Raw genomic sequence first — 27,840 nt, 5'->3', positions numbered from 1 at the left:
TTTCCAGCTGGAGGCCCTCAGACACCATACTCAGTATGTATGAAACTAAAGTCATTTTATTTTCTCACAAACTGACTCCTCTGGGTTTCTTCTGGGTCAGTGAATGTTTTCAACTCAAAACCATCAGTTATCAACTCAAAACCTGGCAGTCCCCATAGAGCCCTCTCTCTCCCCAAATCCAACTGGTTACCAAATTCTTTTGATTCTGTCTCCCAAATATCTAAAAGTTGTCCTTTTTGTTCCATACCACCCCCTGTATCTTTACCCTTAGCTGAGATCTCACCTGGTCTTGCTTAGACAATTACAACAGCTTCTTGAGCTCTCTACCCCACCCGCCCGCCCTCTTTCCTTTTCAATTCCATTTTCTACACAGCTTCCACAGTGGTTTTTCTTAATTACAAATGGTTCCCCATGTTTTCAGAATAAAGTCTAAACTCCTTAGGCAGAAACTTGTGCGGGCTTCATTTTGTTGTAAACTAACATTCCTTAAACTCACTACAATTTCCCTGTGGCCTCTCACCCAGGCCCAAGAACCAGGATAGAGGTCACCTCCTCCATGCAGCCTCCAGCAATCCCACCCCCATCAGGTGCACCTAAGCACTCATTAGATTCTTTCATGTACTCGTCACATTGCAGAGTGGTTGTATGAGAGCTGAAGTCTGAATATGCACCTTAAATTTGTCAATTCACTTTGGGTTGTGCCGGCTGCTTTCTATCAACTACCTAGAGCCTGCAGAGGTCAACCTAAGCCCTCGTTCAAGATCAGAACTAAATCACACCTGACAAGTGAGTGGGAGAGAGACAGGCAGAGAGGTCAGTTAGCCCCATCTGCCTCCCTGGTGATATTTACTGACCCTGGGCCCCACCCAGTCCCCCCTCCTTCTCTGCTGAGTCCTTGCTCAGGACCCAGAATAATTACTCTCTGCTCATAAAAAAACAAAAACAAAAACAAACAAAAAACCCCCAAACAAACAAAAACATTAAGGAGGATACTAAGGGCACACTGATCTCCTCCACTCCTAGGTGAAGACACTTACGCAGACCCATGGATGCTTGAGAGCCTGGTCAGCTGTAATACGTTTTGCAGGGTTTATGGTCAGCATCTGGTTGATCAAGTTCTTGGCTTCAGGGGTCACCGTGTCCCACTCTGGTGATGGGAACTAAGGAGCAGAAAAAGGGAAAGGAGGGGTATGAAATTTGTGAGCCTCACACCCTGAAAGGTAGGTTCTGTCTCCATCCCAACTCCTATCAGCGGGATACTCTGTGCTACCTAAGGCTGCTTGGCAAAGCGTTCGAGAAGCCCTGGGGTATCCCAGCACCTGTGTCAGGAAGGGAAGGCAGAGCAATCATGGTTGGAATGCCAGAAAATGAGATCAGAGCAGGAAGGGGACTCCAACACCTTCTGGTTCTAGGAGGAAGCAGTGACTCAGCAATGTGCCCAGGGCCCCACCGCCGGGGAGGGAGCTGCCAGACCTCTCATCGCTGTGTGACACAGCGCCCCACACCTCCACGCCCAAGGGTGTCAGTGGGCTCCTTGATTTTACAGATACCAAAAAAGTGGCTTCCTGGGGCAGTGGGTGACTGGAATTGAGACCTGTCCCTGGGTCCTCAAAGCCCCCAAACCTCCTTGTATCCCAACCCTCCGCTTGGAAGAGCCCAAGAGGTGGGAACGGACGGGTGCTTACATCATAGGCTCCGGCCTTGATCTGCTGGTACAGCTTATGCTGATCCTCATCCCAGAAGGGGGGGTACCCCACAAGGAGAATGTACAGGATGACTCCTACGAGACAGAGCACAGGCCGCCAGGCTGTCACCGCCTGCGAGGACCCGAGAAAACCCACGCAGCGCTGAGGGCCACCCAGGAAGCCAAGGGCCACAGCACAGACAGAAGTGGATACCAGCCAGGGCTGCTGTGCCACCAGCCCTTCCTGCTACGCCTCACTCCCTGTGACTCCAAGCCATGTCAGGGATTTCTTCAGGCACAACCCATCCTCTAAGGCGTGGGCAAACCCCTCTTCCAAAAGGATGTAACAGAAGAGAAAGTACTTGGGGAGGAGGGTGTGGCGGGAACGGCCATCCCAAGGGCACTAGAGCAAACACCGGGATTTCACATACACCAGACACCTGTGGGACCCGCAAAGAAGAGCTAAGCCTCTTTCTCGCCATGGCTTGAAGTCAAGGGCCCTCAACGCCGAAAAGCTGAGACTGTGGAATGGGCTTACCGCAGGCCCAGATATCCACAGGTTTTCCATAGGGATCTTTCCTCAAGACCTCAGGGGACAAGTAACCTGGGGTGCCAGCAAAACCTGCAGCAGAAGAGAGGGCGGAGGCACACTGAACCCACTTTCTCTCTCATTAAATCCACATCAGCAACCTTCCCCGAGTCCCTTCTCGCTTCTGATGCCTTTGCTACATAAGCTCCCAGCACGTGGGTAGCAGGAGATGACAGGCTTGGCTTCTTGTAGTGCCTGGAATCTCAATCAGAGGGCAAGTCCATGTGCCTACCAGGAACTCCCAGTCCTCCCCAGAGGCAGCAGAGCACAGTGCTGACAACGGCTAGACTCACTGTGTTGAGTCACGTAGGGCAGAGGGGAGCTCTGCACCCTCCCTCTCCTCCGGTCTCTGAGGAGGCCAGGACCATTAAGGGTCTGGCTTCTAGTTCTGAAGGAGGAAGGCAGATCAGGAAGAAGAGGAAGGGCGGGGGCTGCATTCCAGGAAGACAGGGTCACTCTTACCAAACCAAGCCTGCTGTTCTCCCTGTACTTCTATGGCTAGGCCAAAATCAGCCAGCTTGACTGCAGCACCCTTGCATTTACTCGCCAGCAACAGGTTCTCCGGCTGCATGAGGGAAAGACAGAACCTTGTGAGGCACCCACCCCTAGGCCCAGAGGAAGCCGGGTGTGGGTGGGCCTCGTAGTACCACCAAGTGGCACCAGGTGGCGACAACACTTCACGAGCCGGACGCAAAGGGGAAGCCTGAGCAGTACCTTCAGGTCCCTGTGGACGATGTCATGCTGGTGGATGTGGTTAACACTCTCCAGAATCTGATGTATACAGTGGCTGCAAAAGCAGAAGAAAAACAAATGTCAGTGCAGGGTTAAACCACCTCCTTCACAACCACATGCTGTGGACTAAAGCACGTAACTCTGGATCACAGGTTCACAAAATCACTGAACAGTGAGCTAGAACCTCAGACTCTGGACATCATCTAGTTCAACCTATTTTACAGAAGAAGAAACTGAGTCCCAGGCAGATTAAGTGGTTTGTCCAGAGTCTCCCAATAGATAAGGGGAAAGGAGCAACTAGAACAGGGTCCACCAGGGTCCACCATGCCTCCTTAGACTATAAAGGCCCAACACAACCCAGTCTATTTCTAAGATATTAGAGACACCCCAGACCCCTGAGAAGGGGAACCCACTCAACCCCTCCTTGTCTTCTTTTCCCCTCTAGTAACTCTGTTCTAGGAGAAGCAGCTTGTGGTCGCAACTTAGGAAAGAGAGTCCAACTAAACCTGGGGTGGGTACACTCATGTCTACTTAAAACATTTATTGGGTGCCTACGAGCACTGTGCTTGGCACCACACAGGCTACAAAAATGAACAAGACCCAGTGCCTGACCTGAGGTTTGTCATCTAGGAGGGGAGATAAAACGAGTACACAGACACCTTTAAGAAACAATGTACTTAAGAGGGGTCCCAACAGAGTACCTAAGTGTATAGTGCGCCCTCAAACTATAAAGTAAATGTTATACTAGATGCAAAATATAGAAAAATGAGACAACAAAACTTGGATCATGGTAGCTTGTAGGTTAAAAATGGTCTAGAGTGTTTTTGTTAATAAAGGCCCATAGGACCTGTCTGCCTCCCATTTACCTGCTTTTCACTTGTGAGAAAAGTTCAGCCTTGACTTCCATCCAAGGTTATGGTCCTGCCCCATCCCTAATGGTCCATCATTCAGCAAGACAAATGCTAACACCAAGACTTCCAAGGAATGAGCCTTCCTAGCACTGTGGGACCACATTACCCAACCAGCACGTTGATCATCAATGCATCCTTTGGATTGATTTATGACCAAAAGGGGGCGACCCACTAAACCTGACAAACTCAGGGGAGGCCTGCATGGCAGTGGCCTTACAAACTCAGAGACGGAAAGTAACCACATAGGATGGTCTGAAATTAAAACTTTCTAACTAAAAGCAGCTCTTGGCAGGTAGTCATGTTCTAGGGCAGTATTTTTCCCCAACAAAGGTCAATCTTCACCTTAACTGTCTTTTTGCTTTGGAATATCAAAATAATCTCTCCCCTTCTCCCCTCACCCCCAAAATACAACTACTACACCAGAGCAGAAGCCACAAATTTCCTCATTGTTATTAGTATGTTAACTATACCCACAAATGTAAAAGAAGTATGTGTTTATTCGGTTTACTTTTTATCTAGTCCCACAGATCTCCCCTCTTTGGTTTTGGATTTCATATAACCCCTCACATCTTCCTCTTTGATTCTGATGTATAACATAGGTGGTAAAACTGCCGTTTTCTGGAGCATTTTCACAATCCATAAGACTTGGCTTACAGGCAATTGTCGTCAGTTTGGCTCAAATAAACTCATTAAAAAAATCTTTTAAAACAAACAAACAAACAAACAACAAAATAGAATCCCTAAGGAGCATTTCTGATGATGATTTTGCATAGAAAAAGACAAACTAAGAGTCCCAATCATGCTGATTCCTGAATTAGACTGTCCAACTCCCAAACTATCCTGCCCCACTGCAGTCAAACTCGTGGCAGAGTGTTGACAGTCTAGGGCAGTGGTGAAAACTGGGGGAAATGCTGCCTCCCAAGGGACATTTGGCAATGCCTGCAGACATTTCTGGTTGCCACAACTGAGGAGTTAGGTGCTACTGGCATCTAGTGGATAGAGGCCAGAGATGCTTCTAAACCTCTACAATGCTCAAGAGAGGGTCTCACAACAAAAAATTATCTGGCCCTAAATGTTAGTACTGCTGAGGTTGAAGAACCCTGGCCTAGAGAATGGAGCCGCAGCCAGCAGGTACTACCAGGCATACAGAGCAGGCCTGCAGTGTCTGGGGGCACTGGGCTGGTGACCTGGACTTATTACTCCTTCCTTAAAATCTGACCGTGGGGTTTCCACAAGAGCCAAGGGACTATGAGGCTCCTGGAGGCGCGGGCCTCCCTACAGGACACAGCCCAAGAGCAGGCCAAAGAGACTTTAAGACTGAGCTGAAGAGGCGAGTCTCCACAGAAATGTATAATTAGAACAGAGCCCGGCTAGCAGGGAGAGCCTTCTGGCCAAAAATGGCAAAAGTGCGAAGTGTCCCAGCAGAGCCAGGCCAAGCCCACTGGTACAGTCATCCCCCCAGCTCTCCCTCCTCCCCGCCAGACTCCCTGAGCTATCACCACCTCCTCCCGCCCCACAGCCTGGTCCTCCCCTGCTGGCACTGGAATTCATCTCCCCACTTGAGAATTTCTCCTGAGGCTGAAGCATCTGAAGTTGATCAACAAACACTGGCCTCTCTGAGTTGAGAAATTTGTGAGGAAGCTGCGCTCCCCACTCTCCAGAGGCAGCTGGAGCAGCCACATATGCAGATAAGCTACAGGCAGGATGATCACAACCAGGTTGTATGGACATCACCCTCCGAGAAAACTCGGGCTGGGGGAGGAACCGAGGCGGGAAAGGCTGGCCAAGCAAGTGCCCAGAGCTGTGGCGGAGGAGGAAACTGCTGTGTCACATAAAGGAGCTGCCAGGGCTCCCATGGAGGGCTTGGGCTGAGAGGTGTGGCAGAGGAATGACTTCCAGCCTGAGAAGCCCGCATCAGGGCTGGTCATGGTGGTCAAGACACAACGTGGCCCGGCCGGGCGTGGCTCAGCAGTTGAGCATCGACCTAAGATGCAGGCGATCAGGGTTCGATTCCCGGTCAGGGCACATGCCCGGGTTGCGGACTCAATTCCCAGTCGGGGGCGTGCAGGAGGCAGCCGATCAATGACTCTCTCATCATTGATGTTTCTATCTCTCTCTCTCCCTCTCCTTTCCTCTCTCTGAAATCAATAAAGATATATATATATTTTTAAAAAAGACACAACGTGATGAAGGCCGACATCCCCAAAAAGGTTCCTGGCTGGATTATTAACCCTTTGGGACAAAAACCATGTTTCTCCATCTCTGGATCATCCCGAGAATGCCTTGTACACAGTAGAATTTGTCAAAGGAAAGGAAGGGGGTAGGGAGGGCCCTTGGGCATGCCTACAAGTACACAGTAGTGCAAAGCAAAGGTATTTCTGGGGTGATGGCGTATGGAGACTTGTAAGAGCTTTGCAAAAAAATTTATTTGCAAGTGCTGAATTTTTAACTTTTTGTTTCACCCACAGAATGCAGCCTGAGTCCAGCTCTACAGAATCTTTGTCCAGACAAGAGAACTATTCAAACAGACACAATGCTTGGCCCCCTAAGATGACCAAGACTCACACTTGAACTACAGGGCCCTCATCTCACCTGGCATCAGCTTCACTGTAGTATTCTCTGGCCACAATGTCTTCAAACAGCTCTCCACCAGTAACACTGCAACCAACAAACAGAGAGGATCAGAGGAGGCAAGGCGGCCCGCCCCAGCATCCAGCAGGTAACAGGTGACACTGCAGAACAGCTTTTAAAGAAATCCTAACTCTATATTCATTTCATTCAAGAGCCCAGAACACACTCCATCCTTCAATGACACGGGGCTCCTCCCTGGGGTAACATGGGCCCGCCCCTCTTCCTGCATCTCTGTTTTTATGACCTTACAGATAGCTAATGCTCAGGCAAAGACGAATATACAGGGATCTAAGAGAAAATAACTGACCTACTTAGAAAGTCACAGACTTGAGATCAACATAAACACGAAGGTACAGTTGCCCCAAATGACCAGACCTACGACTGGAAGTTGCAGAATGAGAGAATGAGACCCAACCCTGAACATACCAAAGAGGTATTTCCAGGAGGTGAAGAGCCACTTTTAAGATATTCAACCACAGCCGGAGTGGAGAGAGACCAATCAGAGCCAGCTTACAACTGATAGAAGCTACCTTCGAGTTCGCAGAATTTTTAAGGTCATGTAAAGAGCTGTGCTCTATTTCTCCACTAAGGACCACACACCGAGAGACAAGGAAAAGGCACCTGCACGAGGTGCGTGCTGAACAGAAACGCGCCAGCAATGCCGTTCTGGGGCTCGGACCCCGGGGCGGGAGGGATGCCGCACGAGCCGTGATGTCCCCTCAGCAGCATGCCGGCTACCGGAGGAAGTTCAAAACCAAATTCTTCCCCTCGGGCAAAGGACAGGGGCCCTTGGCCGAGGCTGGAGGCCTAGCTCAGGCCTTCTTCCAAGCCTTCATTTTGAACTAGCTGAAGGAAAAGGCCCCACACCCTCAGAAAGTGGCACTTACAGGTCAAACACGAGGTAGTGAAACCCTTCTTCAGAAATACTGTCATGGAGGCGCACTGCAAGAGAGGAGATGGAACAGACATTAGCAGAGAGAAACTGGAAATCCTGACCCTCTCCTGCTCAGCAGCCACCCCCGCCCCTCTGCCGGCCTCGCTGGGCTCTCTCCTGAAGGAGCGGCCGTGAGAAGTGGCCGCGTGCCCAGCGCCCCCATCCCAGGCTATGCAGCCACGGCACAGAGGGACAACCAGACCCCAGGCTCGGCGCTCGGGTCGCCACCTCAGACTGCCTCAGACGTAGGCAAGAGAAGCTTCGTGGCTAAGAAGGCAGAGAAGGGCTGAAACCTTCCCAGAGGGGCTGGTCCCAGAGCAGGCGGTCCTGGGACATGACGAGTGACAGCGTAATGCACAGCGAGGAGCACCTAGTGACGCTTACCGCAGGGGACGGAGGATGACAAGATGGGCGAGCCGAGAGCTCTTTCAGAAGGGTCAATGGGAACAGAAGAATTAATGGGAGGGGAAGAAGTGGGAGAGGGAGAGCCCAGAGGAAGGCACGTGGAGCGAGGATGATGGCTGGCGAGCATGGGAGGCAACTGGCAAATTCAGGCAAAGACAACAATCACCGTTATATTAACTGCCTACTGTGTGCCAGGCCTGTGTAAGCCTCTTGGCATACGTCCCTTGTTCTACAGGCATTTACTGAGTGCCTACTATGTGCCAGACTCTGTGCTGGGCGGTTAGATTTAGGAAGGATGTAGTGCCTGCCTAAGAGGAGTTTATTATTCCTGATGACCACCATGAGATGGGTGTTACCCCCTTTCTACAGATGAGGACTCAGGAGGTTCAGGGACAGATGGTATCTTGCTAAAGGCCAAAGACACGGTGGGTTAAAATTGTGAATCCAGCTCTATCTGTCTCCAAAGCCTGGTCTCCACCGCTGCTCCCTATAGGACACGTGGAGTGGCCCACACACCCAGGTAACAAAATAATGGAGCCCGGGAGAGAGACCATTCACGAATATACCTACAACAGCACAGGTGGGTCTAGGAGGCCACCACATGGAGCCGCCCATGGCAACCCACCAACTGCGAGAGAAGGCCGATGGGCAGAATCCCTTCCCACTCCCTGCCTCCAGAACTCTTGGGCAAAACACCAACCTAATGTCTTCTGAGGTCTGCTCAACAAGCTCCTGCCCTCAGAGCCACCTCTGGGTTAAATGCCAAGCTCTGAGCATCATTCTAATGCAAACATAGCTCACGCTTTGGCTGACAGTCTGGCTGTTCCTGTTCCTTCCCTCACCTGAACTCTCTTGATGGGAAACCTCGGTTCCAAAGGGCTCGCTCTATTTGACCTTCGCTCCAACCCTCGGCAGTTTCAGGAGACCTCAGAGAGCACTTCAGGAATGGCCTGACACCAAACCAACCAGTGAAGTTCTTGGAGACAAAAAAAATTAGTTTCTCTTCCTTGGTGTGGCCCAGGCTGCCAACTGCCCCAAATGACAGCTTCCATTTCCAGTGTCCGAGCGGTTCATCAGGGCTGAGGTGCTTCCCTACATCCCCTCCCCACCAAAGCAGGATCACCCAGAGCACAAAATGCAGGCACTAAGCCATCACGAGAGCGCTATGGTTCTCCTCGCTTGACAAATGAGGACTCAGGCTGCCAGGGTTTGAACTAGGGCCTGAGGACTGTTTATACTTCTCACTGCCTACCTTATTTGATCTGATCTGGTTTCTCAGCTCCAAATTCCACCTCAAACTCAGTATTTCTGTGATTTACCAGTGGGACCAAAGGTAGGTGGTACTTCTAAAATCACTCCTCCTCAAACCTTTCTCTCCTGTCCTCAGGCAAACAAGCTTCTGCTTCTCTAGGCCTGCAGATGACAGAAGGAAGGAGCTACAGCCAGACCTACAGCCAGATGCCTGCTTCCTTCCCACCCTGACTAACCCAGGCACGCTCACACACAGCCCCCAGAGCCCTTCCACTTCCTTCACTGTGCTTCTCTGGTCTAAGTCAGTGCTGCATGCTGAGTCCTGCTGCAGCTGCTGCTCCCTTGCTTTCAAAAGGACTTTCCATTTAATTAGAAATTTGCTATTAAAAAGCATTAAAGTGTGTAATACAAATAATCCCCTGGAAATCAGCTGTCCCAGAAGCTAAAAACCAGCTTTGTTAGGGAGGTGACTAACAGCAGCAGGATGGTGAGCTCACAGGACAGCAGGCACGGTGCTAACAACCACTCCTGGGGAGTCCAGCTGCCCACCCTGCCTCCCCCAGACCCTAACCCCACCCCCAGCACAGCACAGCAGGGCTAAGAACAGGACAGAAAGTGCAGGCACCCATGCCTATCCCCAGACAGGGAGTCACTGGCACCTGCCCTTCTCCAGGAACCATACACAGAGCCCAGGTGGGAGGAAGCAGGGCAAGAGAAGCAGCAAAGGAAGACCTACCCTTCCAGGTCACCCAGGCGAGGGAATGGCTGTGGTGTGGGACCCAGAGCAAGGTTCTACCGAGACAAGCAGGGACAGGTGTGGAAGGCCCATCTCTTTTGTGTTTTTTTCCCACTTATAAAGAAAATTAACAGGGAACTGAGAACAGGGGAGAAAACTGACTGCACCACTCTAAGTGCCTACCTAGTGGATTCTTAATAATAATGCTCTAAATTATAACTAACACTTGAACTATTTCTATGTGCTAGGCACTGTGGCAAGTGCTTTACACATGCCATTTTACTCAACTCGCACATTAACTCTGTGGGACAGGTACTTCTATCACCCCCATCTAACAGGAGAGGAAACTGAGACTCCAAAGAAACTCACTCAAGGTCATACCAAGTGGCAGAACTGAGACCTGAAGCCAAAACAAACTGGCATAAGATCCCTGATATTGTAGAACTGCCTGTTAGGAAGTCACTTTCTCCATCCTCTTAGGCAAAGGAGCTCCAACCTGTCCCCACTAGCCCTGGCCATTCTGATTCACTCATCAACGTCCGTTCGGCACCTTCTCTGAAGCAGGCATGGCTGTACATGCCACGGATCTGGCTGTGAAGGCAATAAACCCGGCCCTCCGCCACGGAGCTTCCAGGTGAACGGGGAAGACGGGCTTTCCACCGGCACATACGCAAATCTGTAACTAGCACTACTGTGCTGAGGGCTGTGAGGTGGGAGTAAAGGATGCTATGGACTTGTGCCATGAAATAATCCGACACCCAGCCCATACCCCAGTAAGGAGAGGGCAGGAAGGCCAAGGCGGCCAGGCAAGTCTATAGACAGGAAGATAGGAGAAAGGGATATACAGTGTTTATTACATTACAGTGTTTAGCCTAATTATTGTTCTTTACAAACTGTGGAAAGAAGGCCAAAAAAACACCCAAATACTTTTACTTGATGTTTTAGACCTTCAAGGACTGACAGAGCCACAACCCAATTATTGTGGCTATTCCCAATTCTTTAAAAACCACCCAATAATATGCCATATTTTAACTAACAAACCATGGTCAAAAAGCATTGAAAAAGTGTCACTGTTAATGTCTGCAGCAAAAGCACGGACGTTAGGAAGGAGGTCCTGTGGCAGGGGTTGGTGGGGGGCTGAGGATGCCCCCCAGGAGTGGTGGGTAGGGATTCAGGAGCTGTTCACTCGTGATCCGATGTTCCCTACTTTTTCTTTGCAACTATCTTTGCTACACTTACTGGTAGTTGAATGGGCCCTGGGCGCAAGGCGGTCTGGCTTGAATACCTTCTGCACTGAGGTGGGGCTGGGGGTCTAGCACGGATCACTTCTGGCAGTTGGAATCTGTTTTTATCTCCCTTTATTTCCTAGGCCTCCTCCGCTTGCTGAATCCTCACCGCAACTCCACAAAAAGGCACAAGTGACAGAACAAAGGCACAGGCAGGCGAAATGATGTGCCGAAAAGTCGCAGCTACTGACCGGCAAATCCCCTATTCAAACCTGGACTTGAGCCCAAAGCCACAGGCCTTTGCTTCTCTTAGTATATGGTCCACAGACCAGCATCGTGAGTATCACCTGGAGACACGAGGAAGCTCAGGTCCGCCCCAGACCTGCTGAATCAGATCCAGATTTTAACATGATCCGCAGGTGATCCATAAGCACATAAAAGTTCGAGAAGTGCTGCTCTAAACCACAGGGCTAGACTGTGACCGAAACCGCTGGGGCGGCTCAGCATGAAGGAAGTCGGAGTCTAGTCATCAGAGGAATTTAGAGCAGGGAGCAAGCAGGTCACAGGCAGAGCACAAACACTCCATTCCAACTTTAGACGCTCAGCACTCCTGCTGTCTCCTCCTCTCAACGCCACACCTTTGGCCACTCTCCTAGGGCTGTTCGGTTTCGCAGCACACCACATAACCAATAGGCGTCTTAAAAAAAAATCCGTAGACTTTATTTTTTAGAGCAATTTGGGTTCACAGCAAAACTGAGCAGACAGTACACAGGGCTCCCACATATCCTCTGTCCCCACATATGCACAGCCTCCCCCACTATGCACAGCCCCCACCGGAGTGGTACAATTGTTATAGTTGATGAACCTACACTGACACGTCCTTATCACCCACAGTCCATAATTTACATTAGGGTTCACTCTTCTAACAGGCTTTTAACTCCTGGGACAGAATATCTGTTAGGGAATAAAGCTGGGGGTGCCTGGCTCCTTGCACCAAATACCCTTCTGAGTCTGACAGCATCCAGAATTTGACCATAAGCGCTTTGCTCTCGGCTTCCTCAACTCTGCACCACTCTCCGCTGATCCACTTGTATCCCTGTGGGATGGAGTTAAAGAGGCTGGAGCCAAAAGGGCCACAGCTCTGAAGGATGGAGCAGTGGAAAGATGAGAGGAATAGTGAATCAGGGGGACAAAACTGCCTTCTCTCCTGCCACAAGCCAGGTCAGGATCCATGGCAACCCCCAGCCTCCTGGGCCCATAGCTCTGCCACATCTCCAGGAGCCCTGGTTCCCACCGGAAGCCAGACAGCCTGGCCAGCCAGCTCTCCCAGGACACAGTCCTGGCTCACCCTTTCCTCTCCCTGCCCTTGACCCCAGAACAGGGCCTCAGACCAACATCCCTCAGGATCTGTGAGCACTCATGAAATGGAAGCACAGTTCTAGGCAATCAGATGCTAACACAGTGAGTATCACTTGCCTGGCCTTTCCTGGATCTTGCTGTCTCCCTACCAGAGCAGATGGCTAGGTCTCTCAGTCTCCTTAATTCTGAGTTGGGGGCAGGTGGTACACACAAAAAAAGGCCACCAAACCAAGTAAAGTCAAAAGGTCAAAAAGTATATATTTAATTTTTAAAACTATGTATCTGAAAAAGGTTAGAACTTTTTGCAGCTAGAATCCCTTCTTCTGTCTTCCCGGTTGTGTCTCGGTTACCTCCATCCTGCCCTGACCCTTCTGTGGTCAGCCACGCCTGCACGGCAGGTGATGCGCACCTGGCTCCGTCTCCTGCCTCAGCTCCCCCTCCCCCGTTCTTCCTCCATGAGGATAGCTTGTCACTGTTCTACGAATTGGTCACAAGGAGCATAAGGAAAGGAAGTTGCTGTCCTCAGACCCTGAGACCCGGAACTAGAACACCAAAATGCTTCTGTGCTTGTGGATGGCTTTCAGTTACCCATGTTTTCTCTTCCTGAGATAGGAGGCAGTAGCGAGGACGGTGGCCAATGGACTAAGGGGCCACCACTGCCCAGCCCCAGCTGAGTCTGGCCATGCACAGAGGTGGGCTCAGCAGAACCAAGCCTTCTGATTTGAAAGACTAGGAAACAGAATTTTTTCAAAATGTGAAATCTCTTTTTTTTTAAAATCTTCACCCAAGGATATTTTTTCCATTGATTTTTAGAGAGAATGGAAGGGAGGCAGGGAGAGGGAGAGAGAGAAAGACCAAGAAACATTGATGTGAGAGAGTCGTAACGATTCGTTGGTTGCCTCCTGCACACACCTCGACCAGGGCCGGGGAACAAACCAGCAACCCAGGTATGTGCCGTTGACCAGAAATCGAACTCACGACCCTTAGGTTCACAGGCCAACGCTCTAACCACTGACCCACGCTGGTCGGGGCAAAAATGTAAAATCTCATTTTTAAATAATGACTGGCAAATAATAAAAATATTTTTAGACCACTGAGCCAGCCAAACAAAACACGCCTGAATTTGTGACTGCTGTTCTAGGTGTTTCTCTGCGTCGCGTCTCTCCTATGTAAGGCCATTCTGGCCTCCACCGTGCTGTTTTCAGGTGTGAGTCTAACTTCAAGAGATCACCCAGGAGCCCCACGGATTCCAAGCCCAGGACCTGTCGGCTGAGAGGTGTTGGCTCTGTGGAAAACACTGCACCAGGCAGAGTGGAGCACTGGCTATGCCAATCTGCTTCGGGTGTAATCCAAGCTGCTGATTGTGATCTATAAAGCCCTGCATGGCTGGGGTTCTGGTTACCTCAGAGCTGCTCCTCTCCCCTTGGGCTGGAGTGTGACCTCGGCTCTCTCACGTAATAGCTCACGTGAAGCATTCTAGCCCCAGATCTGGGAAGCCAGAGGCTGAGTAGCTCTGGAGGAAGCGCCAAGCTTCAGCAAGTTGCCTCACAGGCCTGGCCACCAGCAGAGTAGAGTGGGTGGCCTCTGGGGCACTGTGGGGGCCCTGATATTTAGGCCATGCCTGAGGAACACGGAACACATGTTGTTTTTTGTGATGACTCGGGGCTTTTAGGGAGAACCTAGGAGATGCTCCCTGCTCTGCCTCAAGTCAAGACTGGGGTTTCTGCTCAGACACTGCAGCCAGCCCAGTTTCTGCCCTCCCTGCAGAAGCGCCAAATCAGGGCCAACGCTCTTGGCAAAGACTATTTCAGCTGAACAATGTAAAACTGAGCCAGAGTGGGTTGTGGCAGGCAAAGCTCCTCAGGCTTTAGAACAACCAACAATGTGCTCTTGTCCCCCAAGTCAGGGTGGGAGCAGGGAGAAATCCTCTTCATTTTTTCTTCTTCCCCATCCAAGTGGCTCCTGCCATCCCTTCTCCAGAGAAGCCAGGCGGGTGGGCAGCTTGCTTCCCTGGCTCTGGAGAATACAAACAGGAGCACCATGGAAACCCCCAGAGTGTGCACGACACTGCAACAGGGACAAACTCTTTCAGGTCCAGAAACAAAATCCGGACCCTTTTATGACAGCAGTGGATGGGGCCTGGTGAGGGACACTAGTAGGCTACTAGCCCAGAACCTCACATGCTGAGGACCTTGGACCTCAGCCCAAAGACAGAAGGAGTAGGGAAGAAAGGGAGTGTGGAACCTGTTCCGATACCTCACATCCCATCCCTGAGATGGCACTGTGGGCATGAAGACGCCCAGTCTCAAAGCTAGGATGCCTCAGAATTCTGAGCAAGACGCAGCTGCTTTCCCGCTCAGGAAAAGCAAGACACCAGGCAAAGCCCCAGGGTCAGAAGTAGTTTCATATACAAAAGCAGCGGATCTCTGTTCTCCACCCCCTCCTGCAAAACGCAAGAAATACCCATATGCAAGAGAACTTACCGATATTTGGGTGTTTCAAAAGTCGGCATATCCGGGCCTCACGTTCTAATTTCTGGTGATCTAAAAGCAGAGGAGAAAAACCAAAAGCCATCAACCACACTTTCCATTGGTGGCCGGCCACCTGGCTATTCATACCACTTCAATACTTAGGCGCCAACTGTGCACTTTTTACAATTTGCTGAATTAATGCAGCAAGTCACACCAATCCTGGAGACAGGTATTATAACCACCTTTTCCAGATGAGGAAATGCCTTAGGAAAGCAGCGCAAGCTAGTGAGTGGCAGGGCCAGGATTTGAATCCAGGTCTTCAACTAAACTCTAGTACTCTTTCCACTATTGCAGGGATTTCATTGGGCCAGGGTGTCCAAAATCTCTTTCTTGTTAGAAATACTAGTAATAGTTAAGTTTTACTGAGCACCTACTATATGACCAGGCACTGTGCTAGGAGTTTTGCATATGTTCTCTATTTTAGTATTCATAGCAACCCTAAAACATAATGATGCTGACAACAAAGATGATGATCTGAGAAAATAATGAGCACATTTATTGAGAGCTTACTTCTACACCAGGCAGATACATCTTTTTTTTTTCTTCAATCCTCACCTGAGGATGTTTTTATTGATTTTTTTACAGAGAGGGGAAAGGAGGGAGAGAAAGAGAGAGAAACATCGATGTGAGAAACATCAATTGGTTGCCTTCCACACATACCCCAACTGGGGACTAAACCCACAACCCAGGCACGTGTCCTGACCAGGAATCGAACCCGCAACCTTTTGATGCACAGGATGACACTCCAACTGAGCCACACTGGCCAGGACTAGCAGATACATCTTTTAATTTATCCTCATAACAACTCTGATGAGGTTGGTACTATCAAGATGCCTATTTTACAGAAATCCTGTTCTCCCCAGGATCCTCTTGGCCACCCACTGCTGGGGCACTCAGGCTCTGGGGTTATTCTACTTTGGTGTAATGACTAGAATCCAAGAGTTCCCAGATGCAAGCAAGCTGTGTTGGTCAAATCCTTCCACAGGAAGGCAGAGCTCCAGGAAGTACAAGGAGAGGATACTGCTACTTAAAGCAAGGTGGCCTAGAAGCCCTCCCCATTCTACTTCCCCAGCTCTACTTGCTGGAATCCTACCTAAAGTAACCTCCATCACAACGTTTTCCCTATTCCTATTTTAAAAATACACACACACACACACACACGTATGTACATATATCTTGTTGTTGATTTTAGAGAGAGAGGGAGAGAGAAACATCAATGTGAGAGCGACACACTGATTGGCTGCCTCCTGCATGCCCCCTACTGGGGATTGAGCCCAAAACCCGAGCATGTGCCCTGACGGAGAATCAAACCCACAACCCTTTGGTCCACGGGCTGACACTCTAACCACTGAACCACACTGGCCAGGGCCCCTGTTCCTCTTGGTAGATATCACTTTCCCCCCTAGGACCACCCCCTATCTCCCACTGAACCTGTTATAATTCTCACATCATACATCAGTTATCTTTCAGTTACAAGCTCTTGAAGGGTGGGATCTTTCCTTTTTTTAAATTTATTGATTTGAGAGAGAGAGAAAAAAGAGAATGAGAGAAACATGGACCTGTTGTTCCACTTATCTATGCATTCATTGGCTGCTTCCTGTATGTGCCCTGACCGGGGATTGAACCCACAACCTTGGTGTATTGGGACAACACTCAACCAACTAAGCTACCCAGCCAGGGCAAAGGGTGGGGACCCTTCTGAGTGGTGCTTTCTAGAGTTCCTACCATAACAGGGGCTTAATAAGTATTTATCAATAACATCAATAACAGTAGTAATAGCTATTATTTATTAAGCATTTGCTATATGCCCGGCAGAGGCATGGGTTATCATATTTCATCCTCACAGAAATCCTGTGAAGTAGGGGATGTGATTAGCTCCATTACATTACAAACGAGGAAACTGAGGCTTAAACAGCTAAAGTAACTGCCCAAGGTCACACAGGCAGTGGACGCAGGGAGTCTGGGCCTAGAACCCTCTTTCTCCATCTCTGTACTATGAAAACAGGATAAGGAAAAGTGAGAACATCAAGGGAAGACTCCAGGTTTGGAGGACACAGTCCAGGTCACCTCAACATCTCCAGGCCTAGGCAGATGCCTTCACATCACGCTTGTCAAGCAATTCCTTCCTCCAGTGCCAGGGGCTTCTGCCCACCTCACTTCTACCTAAACGGCAAGGAGCCTCTGCTAAGCCTCCCATGACACTCACAACCCTCCTACTGGGTAAGTGCTACAGTGACGAAGCTGAGGCTGAGGCCCAGAGAAGTTAAATAACTTGCCTGAGGACCTACAGCAGGAAGGGGATAGAACTGGGATTCAAACTCAGGCCTGTCTGGGATAATGTATTCTGAGATAAGGTAGGGATTACAGACTAGAAGGAATTCATATTGTTTCATCAACCACCCCTGGCCTTGTGCAAAATGTTCCCTCTAACGACAGCTCTGCTTTGTGGAAGGAGGAGGTAGGGACAGGCAGAGATTAGTTCCTGCTGCCCAGCTAATCCATCCCAGCTGCCCAAAGATCTGGGTCAGGCCTTCCTTCCCACCCTCGGGTTTGGTATGTCCACTGATCAGGATGTAGCCAGGAGAACTCCAGGTAATCCCACGCTCCCGATCCTTCATTCCTGGGGACCTTCAGAAGATAGGTAGTTGAGAAAGCAGCCATAGCCCTGCCTGGTGCAAGGGAGCTCTCTCCTTCCAGATCTAGCCGGGAAGATGTCAGGGCTAACCCACCTTCCTCCTGCCCCTGGACCTGGGGTTGGAGGTACCAAGCTAACCAGCCCCAAAGCTGCAGACCCAGCAGCCCTCTTTCTGACTACTCACTTCATCACCCTCCAACCCCAACCCTCGGGCTTGGTTGCCTGGGCAGGTGCAGAACAGCATCTTACTATGCGGAGGTAGCAGCTGAGGGGAAGGCCCAGAAGATTAATGTTTATCTCCTCCCTTAAGTCTCTTACTGGCTAATGGTTACAGTCTACAACAGCAACAGCACTAAAAATAAGGGTGCTCTAGCTTTATCAGTGACTCAAAGTGGGAAGAGGAGAGACGCAGATTCATGCTCCCAGCTCCTCGAAGGAGTTGCCCAGAGTCCAGAGGGTCCATGCTAGTTTGACCTGAACTCCAAGGAGCCAAGCCCCACATTCTGGGCGCAGCTTGTATCTTCTCTAAACCCCGGGCTGTGCCTTGGTCTAGCTCTGATCCTTAGCCATGCAGTTCCGCCAGTAACATACCCATTTTGGAGTCAAACAGCCCTGGATTGAATCCTAGTGCTGCCATGTCAGGAGATTTATTAAACCCATCTGAGCCTTGCCCGACTGGGCGTGGCTCAGCGGTTGAGCGTCAACCTAGGATCCAGGACATTGTGGTTAGATTCCCGGTCAGGGCACATGACAGGGTTGTGGGCTCCATCCCCAGTCGGGAGCATGCAGGAGGCAACCAATCAATGAAGACTCTCTCATCATTGATGTTTCTATCTGTCTCTCTCCCTCTCCCTTCCTCTCTCTGAATCAATAAAGATATATTTTAAAAACACACACATCTGTGCCTCAGTCATTCATTCAAAACATATTTACTCAGGCTTGCTATGTGACAGGCACTGTTCTAGATGTTGCGGATACAGCAGTGAACAAAACAGACAAAAATCCCTGCCCTCATGGAGCTGATACTCTAGTGGGGCTGGGGTGGTGGGACAGCCAATAAGAACTGGATGGCATGGTCAATGTTGTGGCACGTGCTATGTGGAAAAATAAAACAGGGAAGGGAGAGAATGTATGGGGTGGTCAGCAAGGAGGTGACATTTGATTAGGACCCAAAGGAGGTGAGACAGTGAGCCAGGCACATTGTTTTGGGAAAAGTGTCCTCATTTCTAAAATGGGGGCAACAATATCTGTGAACTAAATGAGGTAACTGAGTAAGTGCTCAGTATGGTGCTGGGCACACATGGAGAGCCCCCTTTCCAAGGGCCCAGTGATATGAGAGGCAAGGCCTCCCAGACCGGGCTTTGTAGCTGTGGGTATTACCAGAGATTCTGGGAGAGTTGGGCTTACCAGGCCTGGACAGGCACAGGGTACACAACACAACACACCAACTGAGCCCTCCGACCTGGCTCCACCAGCCTTGCTGGGGCAGGGGTGTTTCTCCACCCCTCCTGTCTATAGCCTACAGGTAAAGGTTAGCAATAGGGGCTCTTCAGGGAGACAGCATAGCCCAGGAAGTGCTGCTGCCTGCGGGATCCCTCCTCTTCCTTGGCCCCGGCCCTGCTGGCTGTGGCGTCCTGCCATCCAGCTCTGCTCAATGGGCCGCGGTTTCTGCCTGCCACACTCTCTCCTGTCTTCTTCCGCCACGCACAGCCAGCCAGCACCCCAGCCTCTCCAGCTGTCGTCTCCTGTCCCTTTTCCACACACTTTCTGTCCTGTACTCCCCTCCACCACTGGTCCGTGTCTGGGAAAAGGCAGGGCTCCACCCCAACAGCAGCAGGATGCAGGAACAAGTATGGTTTATAGAGCATCTTTCCCAATTACAAGGGCTGTCCCAGCTTAAACACAGCATCCCCAATCCCAAAAGGGACGAGGCCACTGAACTGTCCTGGTCCACAGTGGCAGGCCCAGGGACTGGCTAACCAACCCAGGAGATAACACACCAGCTGCTCTCGTCACAACAGCGGCCTTCTTCCTTGAGACACACCTCCTTCCAGTGACCACCGAGCTCCCTGTTCCTAGGGGACAGCTTCGACCTTCCGTGGCTGACCTTCCTGCCCACCTTTCCACGAGGCCTGTCCCCGCCCAGCCCCCCTTCCTGTTTGACAACAGCCACTTCCCGCTTTTGCACAGGGCCACTTCCTGCCTGCCTGTGTGCTACTGCCATGGAGACCCACCCCTGCCGGCCTTCAGCTCAGTCCCAACCACAGCCCTCTGCAAGGTTTTCCCCCTCGAGAGCAGAGGTGGCAACAGGAGCGGAAAGCAGAAGCAGCCGTTATCAGGGACCAGCGTCAGGCCCTGCTCAGCAGCCCACCCAGGGCAGAGCCAGCCCCGAAACAAAAGGCTCCCTGGAGGCCCTGCTCTCCTGCTTTCAGCCCAAGCACTTCAAGACGTGGTCCAGGGCTCTACAAAGGACAGGTACCCTTCACAAAAAGGGCAGCAAGGAGTGATCAGTGTGCCAAGGGAGGCAGAAAAGCGAAAGCAGACAGTGAGGAAACAGCATGTGGCAAAGGGGAGCGCAGAGCCCTTGAACCATCTCTCCCCTAGGACCCCGGGAGAGAAGCCGACTCCACGTGCACTCTCCTTCCCCCACAGGATCCGGGCTAGGGAGGGCTGGCCACTGTTCCTCCAGCCCTGCGGGGATGTGCCCGCTGATTTGGTGACAATTTCTCTAAAACCACAAATGCTAGCACTAGCTTCAAAAAGATTCTGCTGCCACCTAAACATACAACCTCCTATAAGTAAATGGACACAGAGCCCTAACTCTGGCTATGAGGACCCTCCTCAATCCAATCTCAACGACCCCCTTGACTTTTCAAAGAGTATTTCAAAGGTTTGTGCCTGTGGCCCTAACGTGACTGTGAGAAGCTTTCTAAAGCCCCATCAATTTCAGATGCTCAATGCAGAGGGAGGGGAAAGGGTCATCTCCCCTCCTTGCTAAGCAGGAGAGGCCCCTTCTAGCCCCCTAAGGCATTACTCTGAGTAGAAACAAGAGCATTGTAGAGGTCTGGTGTCATAATCCATGTTCTCCAGCTACTTATAAACAGCCCCTGGCTGTGGGCACTGACCAGCAGGAATCCCAAACCACAATCCCATTGACCTCACCCTGACACTGCGATGCCACGCCCCTTCCTCTTTGAATCTTACTATAAAGGTGCAAAGAGTCTCCAATTAAAAGCAAAGTCCATCTACCCTGTACGAGCAGGGGGCATGGCTTCTATTTCCTTCACACCCACACACCCGGGAACTAGCTGAGGGCTGTGAATACAGGAGGACAGGGCCTGACATGTGCCACGTGAACACCACGTGAACACCAAGAATCTGTCCTTTAAACTGGTATCCGCCCCTTCTCTTCAGTCTGAACCCGAACAATTTTAAGCAGCAACACAAAGACCTGAGCCCCGCTTTGTTCTAACTAAGGAGGCAAAGGAGAGAGGTGCCAAAAAGTGCCCCACAGCAAAAGTCTCCCAAACCAGCTCCAACGGACAAAATCCCCATGGGGTCACTAGCAAGCCCCAAGAAGGCAAGGTTCTGCCTCTGGACACTCTGGATACTCTCAAGGGCCAGAACAGGGTCAGCCACTGAGTTCTCCATGCCCCCAGCAAGGCTCTGGGTGCCTACAGCCTTTGCCCACTGTTTTGGTGACATTTCCTTCATGGTAACCAGCCCCAAGTAAAACATCCCAGGAAGCAGCCCCTAAAAATAGCTCCTCCCAGGGCAGCAGCAAGCATGGGGGAGGGGAAAGAAAGGGAGGAGAAAAGAGGGGAGCAGATGGGAAGCTGCTAGGGCTGCTGGGGCCCAGGAAGTAGCAATGGTGCTGGGGGAGTGGCTGGAACTGCCCCCCCCATAGAGGGGTCTATACCCAGAGAGGTGGGTACAGATAAGAGCAAGGCCTCAGCGAGCAGAAAGGAGAGATCTGCTGCAGTGGGCTTAGAGCTCTGGGGCTAGGTGGAGAGGTGTGGAAGTGATGTATCAGGATTCACCACAGGAACAAAATACCCAGAATCAGTGTTTTAAAGGGAGGAGCCAAGGAGTAAGTGAAGACCACATCTCTTGAATATGCTGGGGTCCGAACAAGGGCAAAATCATTGGCATACCTATGGCTCACAACAAACAAAACTTTTGTGCCTTGGTTTCCCCACTGGCCCTGGGGCAGGTCTGTCTCTCCATGGGAAGATGATGAAGGGCCTCCGCTGAGAGGCACTCAAGAGGTGCAAAGTGCCCATCTCCTCCTGTCACCACCCTTTTGGCACCCATGGGATCAGGCCCTTGTCGGCCTGCCAAGGCTATCCAGAGAGCAGCAAGCAGAGAGATGGGGGAAGAAGCCCGTCACACCCACTCCTCTCTTTCCCTGTCTCTAGCCTCATCAGAGAATGGGGTCAGTCGTTCACTTCTAGGGTTTCAGCACAGCCTCGAAGCTTGGGCACAGCTTCTGACAAGGGACCAGAGCAAGCAGCTGGAAGAAAGCAGGGGCCTCTCCTATGGGATGGGACCACCTTCAAACCTCCATCCCCACCCCATGATGCCGGCACCCAAAGTCACTCTGAGAAGGTGGATAGGAGGGCAGGGTGACAGGACAGTGTCATAGGAGCTAAGTCACACAGCTCACAGTATGACTGTATGAAACTGGCCAAGCATAAGCCTTGGCACAGAGAAGGGACCTCCAGGCTGCTTCCTAATCCACTTGGGAGGAAGAGTCAGGGGAGCTCAGTTACTTATATACAGGATGTCCATTTCTCTGTCAACAAAAAATAGCCTGTTTTATCCTTAGGAGGAAAGCATGGTTTTGCGTACAACCTCCTTAAATGTTTCCTCAAGTTCCAGAGCCCCAGCGTTCCAGTGCTGCATAGATTTCTCTTCCTCACCACCCCCCCAAGGCCTCACCCCCCATTGCTGCTTCACCCTCCCCTCACTTCACCCAGATCCTTAACAGGAAAGTCTCACTCGGAGATACCACAGGGGACACAAATGTCATGGGGGCTACTCAGGCCAACACTAAGGGGGTGGGGACTCTCAGCTGGCACCACCCAGAGGGATCCTATTTCAGTCCCCAGGGCCAGCTGGACCCAGAAAGGGACAGCCTTTGCCCTTCTGGTGGCCAACATACCACAACCCCAGCCGCTCAGCTTGCCATAGCCTTGAACACGGACTGACACCCCAATCTGGGAGCTCAGAAGGAGGCCCCAAATCACAGAGCAGCCCATGTGCACAGATGGCCACATACCAGCAGAGATGCCACCTGGAGAAGGTTGGGTTAACATGTGTCTGGTAAATCTCAGAAAGCATGGCAAGAGCAATTATCACTGCTGCTGCTGCTTTTAGATGGCATTTCTTAAAGCATGGCTCAGGGACCACCTGCATGTAGAGTCTAGAACCCCACCCAAGACCCCAAAAGCAGAATCTCTGTGGCCAGAGCCCAGGAATCTACATTTTAACCAGTACTCAGGGGGATCCTTGTACACACTAAAATTGAAAATCACTGCTTCGATAAGTTCCAACATTGCCTTAGAAGGCTGTGAATGACAGGGAATCATAAGCTACACTGTCTTCCTACACCTCCCACCTGCATTATGTCCCAAGCACAGGTCTTTAATCTCATCTCTCCTCTCCCAACAGCTGTGTCAGGTCTACAGTCTGGCTCCATGGAGTACAAAGGGGGAACCCAAGCCAGTACCAGGGTATAAGGGTTCCAGCAACTTGGATATGAGGTTCCTGAAAGCCAAAGCCAAAAGGCAACCAAGATGGGTTATGTAGTCCTCTTAATCTATTAATTCAACATGTAGGTGCTCCGTATGTATCAGGCAATTGCAAGGCCCTGACCATACAGAAGTAAAAAAACATATGGTCCCTACCCTTACCTCCCAGGTCTTCAGGAAGAGGAAAACTTTTGTTTACATTTAGCTTCAATAGAAATTTCTTCACACAGGGTACACAGACTAAATAAATATAGAAAGTGCTGTGACAGATTTCAAATATTGCTCCTGGCAGCATCTCTTAGTAAGGCCAAGTGTCCACTATAGTAAAAGCAATTGGAATGCAGACAAATGGTCCAAATACAGAGGTTTCTTATGATGCTAATTGCTCCAAGAATAAATCCCAAACTATGTAGAAGAAAGAAAGGACCATTTGCCCTTCAAATGTAGCAATATGGGACAATGTTTTAGATGTGAGCAAGAGAGCAGGATATAAAATGTTATGCGCCACGAGGTGAAAAATCTATATGCATATGAATAAAGATAAGAAGGGAATATGAAGATTTAAAAATAAAAAAAAGACATAAGGGCTCAGGCTCCTTGGGGGGGGCTGCTCTTAAATCTTAAAATAACGACTTATCATTGCCATCACCTGGCCCACTAACTCCTGCATCCAAGCCTATTTTAAATGCCTCCTTCAGCCTAGCAGAGAGCTCAGCTTGGAACCATGGGTTCCCTCCCTTAAGACTCCCAACTCCACACCTATTGCTGTTCCAAAGCAAATGGAGTGACGTTATGTGACTTTCAGTGACTTTACACAGACAGGCCCACAAAGATAGTGTTCAATGCATAGCCACATGAACTCCGTACCTTGCAACCCAGTCACCAATGTGGGCCTGTGGCTGTAATGACAAGAAACAACAGAGCAAAAGGATTCCATCCAGATCCCACCCACTAGAAGACCAGGTGATCTCTCCCCGTGCCTCCCGGGCCACCTCATCATGAATGCCAAGGAGAAGCAGCTCGATACCCTCTTTCCTTTTGGTTTGCAGCACAGAGAATCACAAACAAGAAAGAAAGCGGGCCGGGAGACTTAGCAAACACAGCAAGCCCCTTTAGACCTTTATGGATGACCCTGGCGGACCCACCACATTCCCAAACACAGAAATCCAACACCTGCGGAGCCCTAGACAGACAGACAGCGACGAGTGAAACCCAGCCCCAGCTGCTGCACCTTTATAAAATATACAGCGTAAACTGAGAGGCTGCAGGAAGCCACGGCCTTCACTCTCTAACCCCATGGGCACCAGCCTAGTGGGCCCCCTGGCGCAACCCTCTCCAAGAGCTCACATCCCCTACGCCCACACCTACACCACAGCCCCTGGCTTGCTCCCTCCATCTCCAAGACAACACCCTCCCACTCTCCCACCTCCAAACAGTACTGGCACTTACATATTCCTGACCCCTCTTATTGGCATCTGTGCCTATCAGCCAGGAGTAGGCCTCTGTCCCAAAGTTAACCTGGCACACAAACCATATAACAAAGCCCCAGTCTTGGCATACCCATCTCAAGAGGGGGAGTTGCTGTCTGAAGCATATGATCTTACACAAGAATTTTCTTTTTGAGGAAAAATAAAAATCAAAGAGAAATCAAACCTCACCCAGTTTGGGCAGGGAAAGAATGATTATCAGTTGGGAAAAAGAGGACAAGGTTGGGAGGAGGTGAGGATGGGAAAAAGACATGATTACACAGGTCAGAGAAGTTCAGGTGGGTAGGAAGGGAGAAGAAAATGACAGCCCAAGGCCGGCAGCTCTACAAAGTCACCTCACCAGCTCTCCCTACACCCCAGAGTTGGGCTCCCAGCTATCTTTCTGTCTCTCACCCCTGGGTCAGAGGACACTGGTGAGATGAGGAAAAGCAAAGCATTACAAGATTAACTGGAGACACCAGGTACCAGCCCCATTTCTGACGCACCAAGGCAATGCTCCGTGGACATGGGAAGGTAAGGACTCTCAGACTATCATTTCTGCCTGCACCCTGCATCCCTGGCCAGAGGATGTCTGCCAAAGAGCACAGCCCACCGCATTGCACCCCCCCGCCCTGCACCCCAGGGGAGGAGTGCATCTGACTGCCCACCTATCTCTATGGTAACCGCCTTCAATTCAAGGTACCCAGAGAGAAAGAAAACAAACAAATAAGTCAACTTTATAGCCAACGTAGAGGAGCAGCAAGAGATGAGCGCTGGGAGACAGCAAGACAAGCTCTGCTTGTGGGGATGGAGAGAGGCCCTCCCAGCCAAGAGGTAGACACCCTGCTAAATAGGTCCCAGAACAATTGTCAACATGACAGAAGCCCACTGTCATCTCTGTAGAATTTTTTAGTTTCTCCAATGCTTGGGGACATCTATTACACCTCTTACCCCACCTGGTTCCCCACTAGCTATAGCCCAGTCTTCCGCTGTCTTCCCTCAGGCATCTGTCCTGGCTCCTAATGTATTTATGGCATCCTATTGCCCAGCCCTAATTCCCTTCTCTGAATCTCATAAAATTTGTCCCCCGGCTGCACCCTGTAGCCCTCGATGACCCAACCCATCCACATACCGCTGTACTCATCAGACCTGTTCACAGAGCATTTCACACATTGCTGAATCTATACCTATCAGATGAGGTGAGTTTGGCAAGCACCCAATACAAGGTTCAGGGAGTGTAGGTTTGAGGTGTGAAAGACAGGGCCTGACCCTCCTGGCTTCAGGTACTCTAAGGTACTCAGGAGGATGGATCTCACGAGTCAGGTTCTAAGGCCTGGCCCTTCCTAATCCTCAGACCCTGAGGCAATGCTGCTCCCACCCAGACCAGGCCATTGAGAATTCCAGACCATGAGGCATCACCCTCCACCCAGGACAGGCTGCATCTGCTGCTGCACCACCAACTTTGTAATTTGATCAAAAAAGCAATCAAGTTCATCTGGCAGGATTTGTTCCCAGAAGCCCTCGCCAGTAGCAGCCTCCTCTGATGTTTACAGATTCCCTTCCCTTGGGAGTCTGTTCCGCCGCCTGGTGGGCAGGGGGAGGCTGATTTGTCAGAGCTGTTCATTTACTGCATTTCCATCCTAAGTCACCACTGGGGCACAGGGACGACGACAGGCCTGGAGTGGCTACCACAGCCCCAAACACAGAAACTCCAAATGCCCCAAATTAAGAGCTCTCCATTCCATGCCACCCACCATTCCCAATGTCCTCCCTCTCCCTAAAAACCGAGCTCCCTTGAGCCTTCAGGGGCTGCTCCTCCCTGCAGCTACCTACATCTCTTACATCTTCTTCCCTCTTTTCTACCTGAGCACTTTGGGTTCCTCATGCAACTCCTTCCTGGGCTTCAAAGTCCACCCACCTGGAAATCCCAACTCTTCTCCAAGTGCTAAAATGCACAACCCCCAACTCCTAGAGCATCTTCAGAAGAAGCCAAAGCCCTTGGAGGCACCCTGGGGAGAGGCCAAGCTGGGGAACACTCACCCCGGGCAGACAACTTCTTGGTATTGATGATTTTTGCTGCATACTCCTGCGTGGAGGTTTTCTTCACACACCTGCGGACCACAGAGAAAGCACCCCTGGAGGGAGAAGGGGGAAAGAACTGGGACACGGAGCACAGCAGAGTAACACAAGCATGCTTCATGGTCTGAGGACAGGGATGCTCCCACCAACCTTCAGTCAAAATCACACACACACACACTCACACACACACACACACGCCAGCATAGTGACCATCACTATCCAACATGGGGCAAGGATGTGGCCGCTGCATGACACTGAACAGATGTGTGTGGAGGACCACTGCATCCCCACCCCCACATCTAGTCACTGGGCAAAGCAACAGCCCCAACCTCAGGCTGTGCATCAGGAGCCGGTGGGCGATGCTTAAAACACACACCTGCTGCATCACAAGACAGCCCTGAGGTTCGGCCAAGAGAACCAGAGAAGGGGACAGAGACCCTGCCCTTCTCTCAGCAGGAATAGTTGAAGGTAGGGGAAGCAGAGATTAGAAAGAGGGTGTAATTCCCTGAGAGAAGTCTCCCTCCACCACCAGGAAAGGTGCGGAAAGTGAGGCTCGAATCTCCCACGGCCGCCTTCAGCCCACTTCAGCCCACCGCATCCCGGCTCCACTGACAGCACGGGAACGGGGGTCCAGCTGTGGTCTCAGACATCAACAGCTCCCCTTCCCCATGATATTTTCCACTACTCTCCCCCTCCCAACGGGGAGCTCGCACTCTCCGGCTCTGGAAACATCTAGGGGGGCGGGCGGGGCGGGGGCTGCAGTGGCCGGGCTCGGCGCCGCGGGTGGGGGTGCGGGTGGGGGTGGGGGGCCGGGGCTGCTGCGGCGGCCAGCTCAGCGCGGAGGGGAGGGGGATGCTGCGGCTGCGGCGCGCCGCTCCCGGGACCACTGCAGGGATGGGGGGAGGGGACGGGGGTGCC

General features: G+C 51.1%; 1 protein-coding gene across 39 annotated transcripts in view; it reads right to left on the bottom strand.

The window, feature by feature from the left end:
• Positions 1-27,840, bottom strand: part of CAMK2G (calcium/calmodulin dependent protein kinase II gamma) — a 55,503-nt gene that overhangs the window by 26,902 nt on the left and 761 nt on the right. For 25 of the 39 annotated variants that reach the window (XM_081157476.1, XM_081157480.1, XM_081157494.1 and 22 more), the window contains exons 2-10: positions 26,884-26,978; positions 14,942-15,001; positions 7,435-7,489; positions 6,509-6,574; positions 2,988-3,060; positions 2,736-2,838; positions 2,223-2,306; positions 1,686-1,780; positions 1,038-1,160 (exon numbers count right to left, since the gene is read on the bottom strand). In XM_081157476.1, coding sequence (XP_081013602.1) covers positions 1,038-1,160; positions 1,686-1,780; positions 2,223-2,306; positions 2,736-2,838; positions 2,988-3,060; positions 6,509-6,574; positions 7,435-7,489; positions 14,942-15,001; positions 26,884-26,978 — 754 coding nt within the window. The remainder of the gene's footprint in view (positions 1-1,037; positions 1,161-1,685; positions 1,781-2,222; positions 2,307-2,735; positions 2,839-2,987; positions 3,061-6,508; positions 6,575-7,434; positions 7,490-14,941; positions 15,002-26,883; positions 26,979-27,840) is intronic. The other 14 variants (XM_081157473.1, XM_081157477.1, XM_081157467.1 and 11 more) reach the window with 2 other exon arrangements.

Source organism: Miniopterus schreibersii (assembly GCF_964146895.1).
Source record: "Miniopterus schreibersii genome assembly, chromosome: 14".
Taxonomy (NCBI): Eukaryota; Metazoa; Chordata; class Mammalia; order Chiroptera; family Miniopteridae; genus Miniopterus; species Miniopterus schreibersii.
The sequence above is the reverse complement of the archived record's forward strand: the minus strand, read 5'-3'. Positions and strand labels throughout refer to the sequence as shown.